An 18,236-nucleotide genomic window follows, 5' to 3' on the forward strand; every position below is an offset into this window, starting at 1 on the left:
TAATGGACGCAGCCTTTATCCACTATTCTGAAGATGTAAGACAGTCCATCCATCTGTGAAAAATAAATCCTTTTAACCCCTTAATCTCTGGAGGATGGTACGTGGGTTTTTTTTAAGTTCCTTTCAATTGTTTATGCTTTTATCCACATCTGCTGCTGTTTAGCGTATAGTATGTCTATAGGCACATGTACAGTCACTCTACCAGTATCTGCTTTTATTGATGCTGTAATTCCCATCACTTCATTTACCAGCATCACTGAAGAAACCCGCTCATTTCCATTTATCGAAATCCTATTTCTATTCCATCTGCTAACTAGTCACCTGTGAAACTAGTTTTTAACCATTGTTTGAAGGTGCGCTGGCTGCGGATGTCTACCCCATCCCCTTTATTAGTGTTTATTCCCAACCATAAAGCCCAGTGGAGGGGCGCAGACTGCCAGCGTGGGTCGTTACATTGTAAAACACCGTGGCAGGGTGGCACGCAACAGTGTGCATTGAGGGAGCTAAGTGTGTCGGGAGGAATTAAAGAATAAATTTCTCCTTCCAATTAAAAGACGAATTTGTGCGATGCGAGCAGAGGAAGGGAACATTATCAATGAGGGGAAGAAAACACACTGTTACAACTCAGGAGGCACAATTACTGAGGCTGGGGCTATGCAATTAAATAGTGCTATTTAGACAGTGCTCCTCTCAGCTAATAAACGCAGAACATATAGGAGACAAAACAGGCTTTGCATCTACCTCCAAATCCCAACAGCTGGCGGAACAGCTGACTGAAATGTAAACACCAACAGAGGCAAAGCGACTACATCAAAAGCAGGATGAGGCGTTGAGTACGTGCATTTACATAAAGCGTAAATTCAGAGAAATACAGTGATTCACCATCTTGTGACCTCAAGGTAAAGTCAGCGCTCATAATAACATAACAAAAACAAGGCTCTTGGAAAAAGAACATCACAGGTTTATTGAGAAAGATGTAGTTTCCCAGGGTATGATCCAAATTAAATGTATGTAGGGCAAGCACCACACTACACCCACACTGAATTAAAGCATGTTTGAGTCATCGGCCACCTCTCTGCAGACCCTCAAATCATACTAGGCGTGGAATGAGCTCACTGAAAGAATTAAAAATGTACAAAATAAAGCTTTGAGCTAGCAACAAGTCAAAATAGGTCGCAGAAGTGATACAAGTTGAAATCAATCCGAAGATGAGACCGTTTTATTCATGTGTTAACCCTACTGACATTTCAGAACATCTTTAACAGTAGACACTAGAATTATCTAACCCTCCCTATTCCTGATTATTTCTGGTCTTTGTACTGCTGGTGCAGCATGAGCACGTCTTCTTGGGAGACCCTGGTCCAGCCCTCGCTGTGAACGTGGTACAGGTTGACCTGCCCTCCGCTGTAGGCATCGCGATACGTGGCCTGGTAAATGGCGCGGCGACCTAGCTCGCAGGCCTCTTCCACGGTCAGGTCTTGCCGGAGGCCGCTGTCGATCACGCCATAGGCGTACATGGAGCCCGAGCCCACGGCGAACAGGTCGCCACACACCCGGTTTCCCTCTGAGTCGACGTAGTACAGCCCTGAGGAGAAAGGACGAAAGCTGTTTCAGAGAGTGGAAAGGTAAGGGGGAGGAAGGAAGGAAGAAATGTGTAAAGAGAATTGTCGCTGCAGAAAGCATCCTTCGATCTCCTGACTTAGGTGTTGAGCTTTGTCAGGATAACTGAGATGAGTGGGTGGATCTAACATCGCCACTCTCGCACAAACAAACTTCTAAGCAAGTACACGTGCACACCGCATCCTCAAGAGAGAGAATATGAACAGCTGCAACCTCTCCAAGTGAAGTAAGGCTGGCAGATCGGAACAGCTGCATCCTCTTCAAGTAAAACAGCCGGCCACGGAACCTGCTGACGAGGCACGGGCCACATCAGTGTCTGCCCAGGGGCCTAACTCCAGACCTTATTGATCCCTGTAAATACGCCAAAAATGAACTATCGACCTGCAATCCCAGCTACGCAGGTAACCGCACCTCCAGAGTAAGGGTGAAAAAACTACAGCGTGCTCACATCATGTGGACATCAGACAAGTACAGCACTTTCTCTCACACACACACACAAAGTAATCCCATGTGCACTGCCGACCCACGATGCTCTGACGGACCTGTGAGGGACAGTTTGCTCCACACCACGCTTCATGGACACATGCGAGACATTTTGTTCCGCGCCATGACACACTTGCTAGGCCTGATCCCAGAGTGACGTGGAACGGGTGACAAGCACCAGCCTGTGTGTGAGCTCGCCCACAGCCAGCCTGCAGATGGTAAAAAAAAAAGAACGCCTGCGAAAAGGCCTGTTTTTCACAGTGCCTCACAAAGCGAAAACCTGTGAAAATGATACTCGCGCTGAGAAACACAGGAACACATGCATACAAAATTGTCTAATATCCACTGCCATCGCTCATCTCGCACATTAAAAAACACTTCAAAATGCCCTCAGATTGCACATCCCCGCGTGCACAGATCCTCTGCTAAACTAGTGACGGTCTATTAGGGATGGAGAGCCACTTGCTTTTCTGGAAGCTCACCATCACTTTCAACTGGCAAATTGCAGCTTCCTCAGCCTGTCGTTAGCTTGCCATGATAATCATCCAGTCCTTGCCTATGCACGGGGGTAATTTGCCATTCTGAGACCTGCCTGTTCCTCTTGAAAACTGGGGGACTCGTTAAAAATATAATAGGCAGGGAGAGAGAGTTGTAAAGGCAGCCTCTTGTGTCGAGTAGCTCAGTTGACGGAGGTGGATGAGGACTCTTTAGGAGGTCCAAGTATAGAAGCGGAGCTGCAACCAAAGAACACATCCATTCCTTTCCAAACACACCTGGGCTTTTTGTAGAGCCCAATGTGATATCGCTTAACAGTCTCGGCGCCAAATGCAGATGCAAAAAATATGCAGGCTTCAATTCAAAAAAAGAGGGGGGGCGGGAAATTCATAAGGCTGATGCACTACTGATGCATAAGTGGGGGCACGCTCAATGACTGGAGGCGCGTTGGAACAGTGGCAGCCAAGACAGACTCCTTCCACTCCATCAATCAAATGACAGGTGCTTAAAGAGGCTTTTATTTTTTATAACAGCAGCCTGTGCAGCTGGCTCCACTGACAGCGTTCAGGGTTCAGTGAGGAGCAAAGCGACGGATGGGTGGTTAGCATCAAACAGGTCAGTGTCTGTCCGTCATCTGTCCCTCCCAGTAGAAATCACCACTGGATCAAGAGGGAATAAAAAAAACAGAGGCTAAACAGAAGGGGGGGGGGGGACACGCATCACACCATCTTCTTGGGAGTGGCTGTAAATCCACATGGTGTCATATCATACATTAATTTACTGTTTTATCATGAGGCCACATCCCATTTAATCCCATTTCTTTATTATGGAGACTTCATGTCCTTACAGGGAGCGGCAGAGGGGGCTTCCCAGAATACAGCCACTTCTCTCAGTCAATGTAAAGCTAATTCAAAGCTATCTAGCATCAACTGCACCCTAATGACAAGTGTCACAACATTTTAAGTTATAACATGATATTGTCAAGCTCCTCAACATGGCTTTTATTTGATTTATTGTGCACGCAGCTTAAGACGCTCCATCAGGGGAATAAGCGTTCCTGACATGATTGTAGCCGACTAATGAGCTTCCCGCCTAATCACGATTGATTTAATTTACATGACATTTACCTCTCCATTCAATCACTGGCATTGTGGGGGCCACGGCTAAGCTCCCACACCTCTTGAGCTTATAAAAGGATCATTATTTCCCCAAATTGATTTCCCAGGATTTAACACATGTCATTTACGTTTGTTGGCATACAGAGAGGGCCATCATTGTTCACACAGGCCTCTCTGTTTTCCAGACAAAGCAGGCATCGATCTCAGTAGATGTACAGGCATTATGCATGCGACCCAATTGTCCAGGGCTGAGACCCAACGTCCATCATCCCACCGTGCTGTTGCTGGCCCGCAGTCCCAGCCTCATCGATTTCCCATTACTGTGTCACTGTGGCAGCCTCTTTAAGCACACCTTCTGTGATGTACGGCCTCACACTGCACGGCATCAAAAGCCACAGCTTTAAATAAGAGAGGCTGCACTACCATCTAGTGGATAAATCTGGGAGCTACTAGTGTGGGTCCACTTCTATACCGCACATGTAACTGGAAATCCACAGGATTATTTAGGTCTATGCATAAAATATAATTACATTTTATTTAAATGCTGTAAAATGTATTTAAATTATTCATCAAATAAGGAAAGAATGACTGTTGCTACATTGCAACAAAAACAGAGCTTGACCGATACAATAAATAAATACATAAATATTTAACATAAAAGACAATCCAAAAAGTTTGATTGCAGAACAGGGCTGCAGCCAATGACTTCCACCGTTGATTAAGCAGCAGTGATTTTAGGTGATAAACTTGTTCATTGCTTGTGAATGACCAGAACCGCAAAATCAAAGTTATATGTCACTCAAATAAAATTAAAAAGCAGAAAATCTTCATGTTGAGAAGCTTGACCTAGAAAATTCCATCATAAGTTGAAAAAATGCTATAATGTTTAATCAATTATCAAAACAGATTGATTAATCATTGCAGCCCTGTTGTCTTATGTTCCAAATCCAATCCAGTATGCTACAACAAACCCTGAATAGATATATTGTTAAGAAAAGAAAAAACAAAAAGGATCCTATTGAGTTTGAAAATAAGAATAACATTTATAAAGAAAGAAAAAACAGCTGAATAGTCATCATCCTGTATAAGTTATCCGAGGTAATGCCTTATAGAAATCTCAATTTGGAACAATATACAAATACCTAGTACATACTGAGAACTGTTGGTTGGATATGCATGTCAGCTGTTGCATTTACCTGGGCCTCTCTTGTCCCAACCACACACCATGGTTCCCATGCTGAGTCCCATGCCCTTGTACTGGTACACCATGTTAGCGAGCAGCTTGGAGGCTGCTGCCACCGAGATGCGCTCCTTGTTGCGAAGCTCGTAAATGCGGCACTGGCGGGCAAGCAGACGTTCCCAGAAGCTACAGTCTGCGGCTCCTCCGGCCATGGTGCCCAGCAGGTAAGGGTTGATCTCGATCACCTTCTTCACTGTTTGTGATGCGATGTAAGCGCCCGCAGTGGCCCGAGAATCCACCGCAACAATAACACCATGCTGGAACTGAGAGAGGAGAAAGCAGGAGAGGAAGACGTTAGTGGAGCTCATTACAGTAAGAGGGGAACACAATACAACTGAGAAGTTATTACCTGATCATGTCTTCCAAATATGGAAGCACAGTTTTTTATTTTAACACCCTAGGGTCACTGAAAAATCAATGCAAGTCTGCATGATGCAATTACTGCCTCTGTTCGCTTCCCTTAAAGAAAACAGATGTGCGGCTGCTGTACAACTGTCAGAAAGCAATATTAGGTTATCTCTGTCAGAGCGATACTGGTTAGGAGGTGATACTTCTATTAGACTTCTGTTAGACAGTACACTTGTATTATTCCCTCCAAAACCCTCTGTCAGTGGATTTTCAGTGGATTCACCTCAGCAGTACGTTACTAAAGTGAAGACAACAGATTTAGTGAGTCCGAGGGAGATGTCTGCAGGGGGAAATTGAACCAGCCTCCACCCCACGCAGGGATTAAGGGATAAGGTTGCCGTTATTTATCTTTTCCTTTCTTTAAATCAACAAATCCCCTGAAGAGAACAAAATGATAACAAAAAGCAGGAGCAGTGTTCAGTGTTTACACAGCTCAGTGTGACAAACTGAGAGGAGACAGCTAGAATGGCTGTTTACATTATAAAAGACTAGATGTGTCACCCAAAATTAATATTATGACTCTTGTGCATTTTCAAAACAATGCAGTCCTATAGCACAGAGGCACAAGTTAAATCACGCCATTACACAATCTTGTCTGTGGCATGAATTCTACTGTTGGTTTTGGTGTTTTCCTGGGACTTCTTGAAAGTTGTAAAATAACAGTATGCAGTTTAACAGAATGTAAACACACATGGACTCCCTTAAATCAACCCTTCTCCAAAGATATGTGGCACAAGTAAGAGGTTTACCTTGAAATTTTCAGAAATCCAATTCTCTGCTTTTAATTTTTAATCAGAGCTTCAGTGTCTTCTACTTTATTCAAGGAGCATGTCCACATTGTGTGTGCGTGTAATTAACTGCTGTATGTTACAGTTAAGATGACTGATTGGTTTCTGGGGTTTGAAAGCGTTAAGATCTTGAAATGTAACCGTTTTTAAAGAAACTACACATTCAGTCTTTCTCCATCAAAATGTCATGTCTGGTTCATTAAATACACTGAGAACATCATATGTGAGCACTCACACTTTACATCTACGTTATCTGAAATAATAAGGTGAATACATTAACAAATAGCACATAACATAATACATTATAACTAGAAATTGTATTGGCTATTCTCCTTCTAACATATATGCTTAAAAAGCCTGCCAGGAAATATCATCCTTAAATATATGAACTTACATCTGACCTAATAGTTCCTCATGTGAAAAACATTACACAGCCTTATGAGGGTTTGATCCAAATGACAAATTTGATCAATAAACATGTGTACATTTCTCAGTCTCCTGTCTCTACAGATATATGATAAGCTTGACACCTTTGTACCATATTTAATTGTAATCCCGCAAAACATGAAGCACCTGTAGCAGTAAATGTTCAAACTGATAAAGCATTAAGTAGTAAAAAACAAATTGAGGGCCTATTGTCCATCAGTGTGTTAAGTTTGAGAAGCATGGGTCAACCTTTGTGTTGACGTGTGTGCACCTGGGGGTTGACTTAACTAACAGCTTGTTGGTTCCCACTCATGCACTGAACAGGAACTAAAGAAAGTGACAGAATAGCGACAGCAGCGGACTTGTTGCTCGTACAGATTAAGTGCTGCCATTGCTGTGAGCCCCGAACAGTGATGACCTGCTGCACCCACCGAGAACCAGAAACGTCAAACACAGACGTCACCAAGTGAACATGTGAACATGAGAAAGCGGTTTGTAGCCATGCTAGCATGCTAACCTTTCAGACGGGTCCCGTGTTAGCTCGAAATAAGCGTGGTGTTTAAAGTCGGAATTATTTCCGATGTTTACGTTGACGACTCCTCGGTTCGTCAGAGTCGTGTAGGCCCAGCTACAGCTGTGTTCTCATTCACTTACTTTAAATGCTAAGGTGGTGGTTCCATGCAGAAACTCTATTTTCCTCTCGACGTCATCGTCCTCCACGGAGCACAGCGGGTTTCTGACGGAAAAACTCAGGCTGTCTCCCGCAGGGGCCTCACAACCCGGGCCGCTGAATCCGGGTCCACATCCAAACGCGAAAGGCTGACCATTGTCAAAAGAAAAATCCGCACAATCACTGTTCAACACACTAGCAAGAGCCATCTTTGAAAGTGTCTGGTGAGCAAGCAGCTTCCGCCGTGTCAGGAAAGGAAGACTTATCGAGTCATGGTGTCAAAGGAAAACAGCGCCCCCTGTAGCCGTGGAGGACTGTAGCTTTATCATAGACAGATAGATAGATAGATAGATAGATAGATAGATAGATAGATAGATAGATAGATAGATAGAAGTTTAAGACAGTAATGTTATCTCTAAATACATCACTATTATTTACAAATTTTACCCTGACCCCCACCTCTGCACCCGCACAACACTGTGTTTCATGTAGGAACTTTGAATCCTGTCACTCTCTTTCTTTCCTCCACCGTCAATGCCTTCCTTTTCATGTCTCTATAATATTCGTCTTTCAGTTCCTCCCTCTCTCTCTGCTTCCATCCCTGCTCTGTGATGTGGAAGAGATCCACGTTGTTTCCTGAGTAGGCGTCCCTGTGTGTGGCTCTGAACACAGCCTCTCTTGCCAGGGAGATGGCCTCGTCTTTGCTCAGGCTCCCCCTGAGTCCGCTGTCCAGGATTCCATAAGCATACGGAGAACCTGAGCCCACAGAGATGACATCCGCCTGCAGTCGGGCTCCATCGCTGCACACATATATCACCTTTGGGCCACTGTTAGTATCACCTTGGCTACTAACGGCAACCGAGGAGCTGTCATCCATCAGACAGGATGAGTCTTGTGACCTCCTGGCACAGTCAGTGCTGCCTGCTCCCGTGTCCCAGCCACACAGTGTCAGGGCCACACACACTTCAGTCCCTTTAAAGGGATGCAGCATGAATGATAAGAGTTTAGCAGTGCCACGTATCGACAGGCGCCGTCTGTTCCGCAGCTGGTACAGTCTGAGCTCTCTGGTCAAAAGTCGCTCCCACAACATGCAGTCTGCGCCACTACCAGAGGAGGTGGCCACCAAGTGGGAGTGAATGGGGGTAATCTTATTAACAGTCGGGCTTGCAACAAGCCCCCCGGCACTGGCACGTGTGTCTGCAGCAGCTATGACGCCATCTTGGAAAATGAAACCAAGGGTTGTTGTTCCATGAGCCAGAGGGAAAGGCCTGCGGATGGTCGCTGACTGGTTGGATGGGAACAAAGATCTGGGATTGAAAGGGGCAGAGTTTGGTATAAAAAAATTTAGTGGGGCCTCAGATGTTTCAGATGTTGTCTCACAATTCCCAAGTCTCCTCAATCCGAAGCTGTTATAGTCAGTCATATGAAAAGAATGGACCGCACCTTCCACAGAAGAAGCCGAAAACCACTTGCGATTGTCCTGGATACTGCAAATATCTTCTAAAGCCATGATGGCATACAGAGAGATTCCTTGTTAAGAAAAGTAGAGTGATCGCCAGGCAAAAAGTATTCTTTAAACACAGATTAAACCAGAGTCCGGCCTGGAAAAACTTCTCCCCCTCTCATCTACTGTCAACTTTAAAGACATTGATGTTCTGACCCTTTTATATCCCTCCCAAATATCACAGCTTGCACAAATATACACATGCGCAGGCCTGTGTCCATAAGTATTTGGGTGGACATAAGTGATATTTTATCCTCCTTCCTGCTGTGAAAGTGATATCCACAGACGCCATTTTATGCTTACTGCCAAATTTGTGAATTTTGTGAGCAAGCACATGTTTCACATCATTTTCAGTTTGTTGTTTAACAACCACCAGCAGCGCTCTCATTTTCTGATGAAGCTGCTTTCCACATTCCAGTGTATTAGAAATGTCTAAACTTTATTTAGTTGTTTCGTTCTCTCTTATTCTTTATTTTAAACGGTAAATGGTCTTTTCATCTGACACACTATTCTTTACCATCTATGCATGACAAACAGGACAGGATAAGATGACCTGAAGTTGCTCGCCACCACCAAAATATTGTTTTTGTACTCAAAGTGTTGACAGTGCAGTGCGAGATCATGTGACTCATCTATATAATATATGTTTTTTTTTTTAAAAACCTTTCTGCACAAATACACGTTCCCATCATTTTCAATCAGTTATCAAAGAAAGGTACCAGCCTCCAACAGCAGGATTTTCATTTTCTAATGAAGCTGCTTTCCACACTGCAGACATGTCTAAAGTTTCACAGAGAGACCGAGGAAATGATTCATGCGAGGGAACAGCACAAAAAATTTTCAAATTGTTTCGAAAAGGTTTTATTTCTCACTTTCTTTAATGTGACCATGAAAGTTTTTATCTTTAGTGAGTCTTTTGGACATTAGACATTAATCACTTTTATCCTTTGTAAACTTTTTTGAATGCACCTTGTCGTTGGTCGCCAGCCGCCAATAAACCGAACAGAAGAAGAAGAAGAATGCTTAATTATTATTATTATTATTATTATTATTAGTAGTAGTAGTAGTAGTAGTAGTATTAGTGGTAGCAGTAGTAGTAGTACATGAAGTCATCCACTGCTGAGTTCAATATTTACAAGCCGAAGATATTGTTGACCAGTCATTTATTGTTTCATTATTTAAATGCTCCATAACAAGTTTGTTCAGGAATATTTTGGACAATAATTGAAAAACATTGATATAGAAAATAATCAATTGTCGCGATAATTCAAGGGTACTGTAACTGTCGTTCTCGTGAAGCCATTTTGGCTCTAAATCATTCTGCTACCCAATGGTATACGTTAGTCTGCGCAGATCCAAGATGGCGTAGGTTTCCTCGAAAGGCGGCGCAACTAGTTGGTCCCGGTCATTCAGCTACAATCATGGCGTCCGGGAGCACGGGAGGCAGGCTGTCCTGCGGGAGAGATCTGAACTGTGTGCCGGAGGTAGCTGACACTTTAGCCGTGGTCGCCAAACTTGGGTGAGGATTGTGATGCAGCCTGTGTGTTGCCGTGCGGTGAAAGTGAGGTTAGGAGACGAGGCGCAGCTTTGTTAGCACCATGTCTGCGTGTGGTGATGCTAAGCTAGCCGGTGAATTACCAACACGTGCCCAAGCACAACGATGCTGGACCCCGATGTGCCGTGTCTCTACTCTGCTAAAGCTAACTAGCTAGCTGAGGGGACAGCTAATGCTAACATGTGAATGTCTCCTTCCCGGCTAACGCTACAAATCATATTTATATTAGAACCCGTGCTTTCTTTTCTATCTTGAGCAGGTTTGACTTCCTGTGCATGCCCCTGTTCCACCCGAGGTTCAGGAGAGAGTATGAGCTCGAACCCGCGAAATCCCGAGCCGGTGCTCCGACCCGCTCAGATCTGTTGCTGTGTGGAAGAGGTGAGTCCGTCCTCACTCAATCCTCTAATGGGACCTGAGCTTGTTTTACCCGCTGCCTAGACTCTACACACCTCCATGCTGCAAAAGGCCCCATGTAGCACCATGGATTGATGTTTGATCACGTTGCCTCAATGATAATCATATTCAAAATGTTATTAAGTCAGGTGATAAGTATTTACTCCTGGATTCCAGATCTTGTTGAATGACCCAGATTAACTCCCCTCTCATATAAGCACGTGCACCAGTTTTACATACACCTGTTTTCTATGCCTGATCATTTTTTCCATCATGTACGGTATATGTGGACATATAATCCTCAGTGCCTTGCTGTCCCGAGGTACAGATCACCTAGATGCGTCTTCCCAGTCAGGGAATGAACCAGTTGACTAGATGCTTTCCGACCTGCACTGAACTCTGAGAGGCCCTGGACTTCATCCAGAGTTTCTCAGCCCTCGAGTAAAATCTCCGGAGAATGAGCCAATGTGAGAACTCAGCAGCAGATCTGTTGGAGGATTCACGGAGAGGGAGTGGGTGTGTTGATGGTTCTAACATGCAACAGATGCCAAACTGGGGGGAAAAAAGAGAATACAAATATCTCAGGTGGAAAAATCACAGCCACACATGTAGAAGACACAGCCGAAGATGTGAAGATAGTATTTGTTGATAAGGGCCAACACTGGTGGTAAAACGCTGTAAAGAGAAACATGTGATTTCTGCAGCAGAATTAATATTGCTACTTTCAGACATGCGCTGAACTCTGGAGATTCTCCGCACTCTGGAGGAGGTGCATGTGTGAACGCAAATGTCACAGTTGGAGCCCCTGGATTATCTGCAGACTTTCTCCACCTGGCCCCCTAGTATAAAGTCTGCAGAAAGTCAGGAGAATCGCATGTGAGAACACAGCCGGAGATCCCCGGTTGGCCACACCGAGAGCGAGCGAGTGGGGGGGGGGGGTTGATGACGCTTCTAGCACACAACTGACGCAAAAAGGAGAACGGTGTCAGTCATGTAGAAGACACCAACGAAGCTGTCTAGAGAGTTTGCGGTGATCAGAGCCGACACCAGTGTCTGTTTGTTGTCAAGAAAATCACGTGATCTCCACAGCAGAATTAAAACGTCATTTCCTGCCTCTGCCTGCTGCACCCAGCTGCTCCACCTCTTGCCTTAATAATGTAGAGGATTTGTTGCTGTTGTGAACATGTCGGTGCAGAAAACCTCCCACTGTGTTGTGCATGTGTGGAAAGCAAACTGAGGGTAAAGTCCGGGCCCAATTCTCCACACTGAAAAGCTGACTGAAAGCAGGTCATGTCTGAAAACAGCTTCTGTCACATTCTCCTTCTGCCGGCTTCACCATCGCTCACCTCAACGCTTTGTAGATTGTGTTGTTGTGAACGCGTCTGAGCGAGTCAACATTGTTGTTTTGGTTTAGTTCATTCAAAACATTCTAATATATTTATTCAAGACTATATTCTATTTCCTCCTGCTGGATAAAATCTGGAGCCAATCCCATCGAACCTGCTGGTGTCCTGCACACACTTCAACATTTATCAAGACTTACAGACATTTAATGTGTGATGTCTAGAATCCTACAAAATGAGAAATCAAAAGCTAAAAACTTTGCTCATATAATCACATCATTTTCTGGTACATTCTTGTAAATGGCCTATGCTACATAGAAAAGATCATGGGTGCAAGTAATCAATCAATTTGAAGGTATCATAGCCAACCCCCAAAATGGAATCGCATGATAACAGCCAATCGCATGAATGACAGGTTTAGTTAATTTCTTATGATTGATGTGACTTGGCTGCTGTAACACTGCATTTTCCCCATTTGGGATTCATAAAAAACATCACTATTAAAGGATTCCCCAATCAAATTCAGCTTACAGTCAAAATGTCAAAATTTCACACACGCTTTGTCAAAGATGAGACCAGTAAAATAGGTAGAGGTGAGATCTTTGACTCAAGGGATTGACAATAAATGCTCTTATGACAGTTAATGTGCTTTTTAAAAATACCCTCCCTGCTTTGTCTAGATTGGAACACTCTTATTGTTGGGAAGCTTTCTCAATGGATCGACGTAGATGCAGAAATCGAGACAGAACGCAGAAACTCGGAGGCAGTAAGTCTTTCACTTTGCACAATTTTTTTTCTTCCTTTTTATTGATTTGAAGATTGTGGTACTAGTGAACTGGAGGTAGTCAGTCTCTTGTCCTTCTTAAATAATACTCTTCATGCTCTCATAAGTCTTTTTCCTACGTTTTCTCTCCAGGCTCTGACACAGGAGCTCAACTTCTCAGCCTATCTGGGTCTGCCTGTCTTCATGATTCCTCTGAAGGGCCCTCGTAATGCCAACCTAGCCCGTCTGCTGCTAAACCACATCCAAACTGGACACCACACCTCAAATGTAAGACACACCGTTTAAACAAAACTCCATATGCGCATGTAGAATGCTCTTAAGGTGACAGAGAGGCAAGACAGGAAGCTGAAGCCATCAGTTAACCACTGCTTTCCTCTGTGTCTGAGTAGTTCTGGATACGTGTGCCGCTAATGGCATCTGAGGACATGCGGGAAGACCTGATTGAGAATGAACCGACCACTTGCACTGATGAGTCAAGTGTTGATGAGAAGACCTGGAGCTGGTGAGTTTCCCGAAAGTCGATTTCCAGAGCAGCCGCGTGTCCTCTGCATGCTCAAACAGCCGTCATTGATTTCCTGATTCCTGTCCTGATTCTTTTTGTTTACTCGTCTCTGCTCTTTTTAGGTGGCACTCGATCAGAACCCTTTGTGATTACAACAAGAGGATCTGTCTCGGTAAGAGAGTGCACTGGGAAGTAGCTGCCCAGGGCAAAGTCGGTGCATTAAAAAAAACACAAAAATAACCGTGGTAATGTCTGCTGCTGAAATTTGACTTTATTCTATTCTTGAAGCTATTGAAGTTGGAGCAGACATGCCGTCAGAGGCTGTGGTCGATAAGTGGCTCGGGGAACCCATCAAAGCTGCCATACTTCCCACCAGCATCTTCCTGACTAACAAGAAGGGCTTCCCTGTTCTGTCCAAAGCCCATCAGAGAATAATCTTCCGTCTTTTCAAGGCAAATAATGATTACAAGTTGTCTTTTAGAAAATAAACGAATCACCAGCCCAATGTGGAAGTGTTTTTCATAAAAACAATCTCTTTGCACAGTTGGAGGCCCAGTTCATCTTCACCGGCACCAGTCGGCACACTGACAAGGATTTCAGATCTTACCTGCAGTACCTGGAATTCCTCAACCAGAACCGACCCGCACCAAATGCGTATGAGCTCTTCGCCAAGGGCTACGAAGATTACCTGCAGTCTCCTCTCCAGGTAAGCAAGTGTGTTCATATAACTGAAATATTTTAATTTTTTGACACAGATGATGATAAAGAGTTTTTTTTCCTCTTCCCTGTAGCCCCTCATGGACAACCTGGAGTCTCAGACATATGAAGTGTTTGAGAAGGATCCTATTAAATACTCCCAATACCAACAGGTAAGACTATTAGACAAAGGGGTAACGGCACCTACTGAAAATGTTATCAGTTTGGGAAATCTGTAGAGGATAAAGTGACAATCCACAAAGAGTTTGTGTCATGCAAGCGTCATATATCCAGAGTACTGTTTCATCTATACACTTAAAGTAGCACATCCTCGGTGTTCAGTCAGAAGTAACCTAAACTTGTCATTGAGGTAGAATACTCTCTGAATTAGACCCACACTTAGAGCAGTGTTGGTCATTGAGCTACATAGGATCTCCATGAATTTTCTGTGTATGTTATGACCAGTTCACACGAACATTTGCTGTTTACAAGGTCTCATCTCACATTGTTTGATGAAATGCTTCCAGTTCATCCAATTAATGCTGTACTCTACATACTTGGAGATGAAGCAGAGTTTATTTCCTCCTTGGGTTAAGTAAACTATGAACCACAAAAGCATCCATTTATATTCCACATACCTACAATCCTCCATATATGGTGAACTTATACAGCATCTACAGGAGTCATTTAATACCACTGCTTGTTCATTCACCGAGAGAAAATCTTTCGAACTTGCTGTGTAGCTTTGGGAAAATCTTAACATCGTAAGGCAGATTGGTTTTCTGTCCTGACCGTCGGTTTATTGAAGATTGTTTGACAGGCTTCGGACACTTCTCAGCTACTGCTGATGGAGAATCACCAAATAATTAAACTACAAAAAAAATATGCAACCGAACAAAATCCCAGAAGCATTACTTTATTTAACCATTCTTGATTTATGGCAGTTGCAGCCAGTCATTGTTTAAGTTTTTCACTGAACAGGGAGTCAGCATAAATGCTTTAGAATATTGCTTTTAGAATTTGCATTTACATGTTTTTGTGTTAAATCAGGTTAGATATGGGGGAAATAAAATGGTATAGGACAATATAATGCAAAGTATACACACCACTTAGTTTAAAGGATAAAATGAGTATATAATTAATTTTGTCTTTATAGACATGCAACATATTGATCTATCTGCTTTGTCTTTGCAGGCTGTGTATAAATGTCTTCTTGACAGAGTTCCAGAGGAGCAGAAAGACACAAATATCCAGTGAGTGGAAAGAAACAACTCTTTCTATGATTTTGTGAAGTGCCACAACTTTTTGCTTCAATAGTGAGAGATGTCATGCCGCAGTGTTCTCTAATGTTGTCTTTTTCACACAGGGTTTTGATGGTATTAGGAGCAGGTCGGGGTCCGCTGGTCAATGCGTCCCTGCGAGCTGCCAGACAGGCAGACAGGAAGCTGAAGGTGTATGCTGTGGAGAAAAATCCCAACGCTGTAGTCACGTGAGTAACATATTACTGCTCTTAATGTCCATATACACGTCTTTGAATACGGAAGTATACCACCTACATAGGAAAAATATAACACACAAACACTTTTACCAGCTGTGCATGGCAATGGATTATGTTGTGATCAGATAATAATATGATGGTGTAAAAACATCCATTTGTGATTGATGGATGGGCTGCCATGGAAGGAAAAAAAGAAATATGATTATATACCATTTTGTGGATTGTCATTTTAAATCCTCATGGAATTTCCTGCAGTTTTAACGTAAAGTTTTCACTGTTACTTGTTCAGGCTAGAGAACTGGCGCTTTGAGGAGTGGGGTGAACAGGTGACTGTGGTGTCATGTGACATGCGAGACTGGGCAGCACCTGAGAAAGCGGACATCATTGTCAGCGAGCTGCTTGGATCGTTTGGCGACAATGAACTCTCCCCTGAGTGCTTAGATGGAGCGCAGCACTTTCTCAAAGGTAATTCACTGTTGTGGTTTAATATGACTCTTGACGTGTGTTTTTTTTAATAGAAAATCAACCATGTATATGTTGTAGCTGCAGAGTCATCGAATGCAGAGCACATTTGGATATTTGCCACATCAAACAATGTTGATAGCATTTGTCATCCTCCATTACCTTCCATGCTTGCTTCCATCTCAAATCTCTATCTCTTTCCCCCTTACGCTCACCTCCTCATGTCACCTTCAGACGGCGGTGTCAGCATCCCCTGCTCCTACACGTCCTTCCTGGCTCCCCTGTCCTCCTCCAAGCTTTACAATGAAGTACGCAGCTGCCGGGAACGTGACAAGGACCCCGAGTGCCACTTTGAGACGCCCTACGTAGTGCGCCTCCATAACTTCCACCAGTTGGCTGAACCCAAACCGTGCTTCACCTTCAGACACCCCACATCAGGTAGATAGAAACACACCACACTTATATTTTTCACTTTAGCTGCTTTCAGACATGCACTGAAGACTTTTCCAGACGTGCTGTATGTGAGAAGGTAAAGTCAGTTGTTGAGGACATTTTCCGGAACTTTTCATGCCAACCCCCTAATCACATGTGAGTCCATGTGAAAATACTGCAGGAAAATGTCCGGAAAATTCACAGGGAGTGAGTGGGCGATGTTTCTAACACGCGACGGATGCAAAACTGAAATTGGACAGACTTGTCCAAGCAGATTTGAGAGCTTTTGGAGATGAGGGCCAACACTGAAGTTGATGAGCTGTAAACAAAACCTGTTGATTTCCACAACAGAATTTATGCATCATGTTCTGCCTCCTGCACGCTCTTCCCAGGCGCCACCCCCGGTCTGAATGTTCCAGAAATGTTCTTGCTGTTTTGAAAGTGTCTGAAACAGCCATCTCCCGTTGTTTTTCATCTGTGAAAGGCAAATTCAAGACCCAATTTTCGAGACATTTTCCAGAGTTGTCTGTCCATGTCTGAAAACAGCTTTAGAAACGTATAGACTTCACACATGACCATAATACGATATGAATATGTTGACCCCTGTCTTTCTTTCAGATATGAACAATAACCGGTATCAGTGCCTCAGATTCTCTGTGGGGTGTAACTCAGTGCTTCACGGCTTCGCTGGCTACTTTGAAACCACACTGTACAAAGATGTCACACTCAGTAAGTCGTCTTAAAAAAGAGGAAGGGCTTCTGTGTTTACAATTGGTTTTTATTATAATATTGTTCATTTTTGTTTGTTTCAGGTATAAAACCAGAAACTCATTCACCTGGAATGTTCTCCTGGTTCCCCATCCTCTTCCCCCTCAAAGTGAGTTACAGCCACTTAATTCATTTACATTTATTTCATTTTAGAATATAGGACAATATGCTAAATATCCCTTGTATGTTTGAAGGTCTTCTGCACAATCTGATAAACATGTTTAAAAGTTAATGAAATATTTTTCCTGTACTCCTCTCCTTTCAATAGCAACCCATCGCCGTAGCCCGGGATGATGATGTTACAGTGAGATTCTGGCGCTGCAACAACGGGAAGAAGGTTTGGTACGAATGGGCCGTGACTGAACCCTCCTGCTCTGCCATCCACAACCCATCAGGACGCTCCTACACCATCGGCCTGTAAAGATGACAAACGAGCATCCTCACCAAGCGTATACTCATTTGTGTTTCTGTACAACTCTGTGGCAGTTTAAGTTGGTCGGCCTGGTTCTTTTTATACACACGGTTAAAACCTGGACCTGTGAGAGCCCTCAGTCAGTTTGGTCTGGGTCATAAAACAACCATTGGTAGCACCTTTGAGCTAGAAATGAAAATAAATGATTGGGTAAACCATACATTTTTATTTCTGTGTTCTCTGAGTATTGCTATCTTCAGCTGACATGTCTTATCACCTGTACACAAAGTTGTTGCTGTGGCTCGTTGAAATTAGGTTAAACACCCCGCCAGAGGTTTGTCATGCTGTGTTTTTTTCCCCCCCCCTCTCCTGTTCTGTGTATGCACTCATACACTCTCAGTCCATCCAAACCTATCTATGCCTTATCCAACTCACATTCCATACTGCATCAGAAACACCCTTTTTGTCATCACTTGGGTCAGAAGAAGGTTGCCATTCAGGTCACACATCACATTGTTCTGGGACTGTCTCTTCATACCTTTTTATTTTGTTATTTCTTGATGTTTGAACCATGTCAATAAAGAAAGCACTGTAATGTTCTTCAAACTCTCTGAAAGTTCTTGGGATGGGAACGGGAAT

The 18,236-nt window shown here is 43.6% G+C and overlaps 3 protein-coding genes across 4 annotated transcripts; 1 reads left to right on the forward strand and 2 right to left on the reverse strand.

Annotated features, from left to right (window-relative positions):
• Nucleotides 1-938: 938 nt before the first annotated feature.
• Nucleotides 939-7,489, reverse strand: psmb5 (proteasome 20S subunit beta 5). The gene is made up of 3 exons (XM_035169470.2): nt 7,233-7,489; nt 4,913-5,219; nt 939-1,585 (listed from the first exon to the last, which is right to left on the reverse strand). Exons 1-3 carry the CDS (start codon nt 7,455-7,457, stop codon nt 1,302-1,304), a joined length of 816 nt encoding a protein of 271 aa, XP_035025361.2. The 5' UTR covers nt 7,458-7,489; the 3' UTR covers nt 939-1,301.
• A 211-nt stretch (nt 7,490-7,700) lies between these two features.
• psmb11a (proteasome 20S subunit beta 11a) lies at nt 7,701-8,758 on the reverse strand. Its single transcript, XM_035169471.2, has 2 exons — nt 8,687-8,758; nt 7,701-8,533 (listed from the first exon to the last, which is right to left on the reverse strand). Exons 1-2 carry the CDS (start codon nt 8,756-8,758, stop codon nt 7,733-7,735), a joined length of 873 nt encoding a protein of 290 aa, XP_035025362.1. The 3' UTR covers nt 7,701-7,732.
• A 1,340-nt stretch (nt 8,759-10,098) lies between these two features.
• Nucleotides 10,099-18,196, forward strand: prmt5 (protein arginine methyltransferase 5). Of its 2 annotated transcripts, none has more exons than XM_035170953.2 (16): nt 10,099-10,271; nt 10,564-10,685; nt 12,724-12,809; nt 12,960-13,094; nt 13,217-13,329; nt 13,452-13,501; nt 13,618-13,781; nt 13,874-14,035; nt 14,121-14,198; nt 15,220-15,278; nt 15,392-15,514; nt 15,813-15,988; nt 16,220-16,423; nt 17,036-17,146; nt 17,230-17,294; nt 17,454-18,196. In XM_035170953.2, the coding sequence occupies exons 1-16, from the start codon at nt 10,174-10,176 to the stop codon at nt 17,604-17,606; spliced, it is 1,899 nt and encodes a 632-aa protein (XP_035026844.1). In that variant the 5' UTR covers nt 10,099-10,173; the 3' UTR covers nt 17,607-18,196. The 2 variants fall into 2 exon arrangements, with proteins under 2 accessions (XP_035026844.1, XP_035026845.1); XM_035170954.2 differs by having other exon boundaries at nt 10,567-10,685.
• Nucleotides 18,197-18,236: the final 40 nt, after the last annotated feature.

Source organism: Hippoglossus stenolepis, chromosome 11 (assembly GCF_022539355.2).
Source record: "Hippoglossus stenolepis isolate QCI-W04-F060 chromosome 11, HSTE1.2, whole genome shotgun sequence".
Lineage (NCBI taxonomy): Eukaryota > Metazoa > Chordata > Actinopteri > Pleuronectiformes > Pleuronectidae > Hippoglossus > Hippoglossus stenolepis.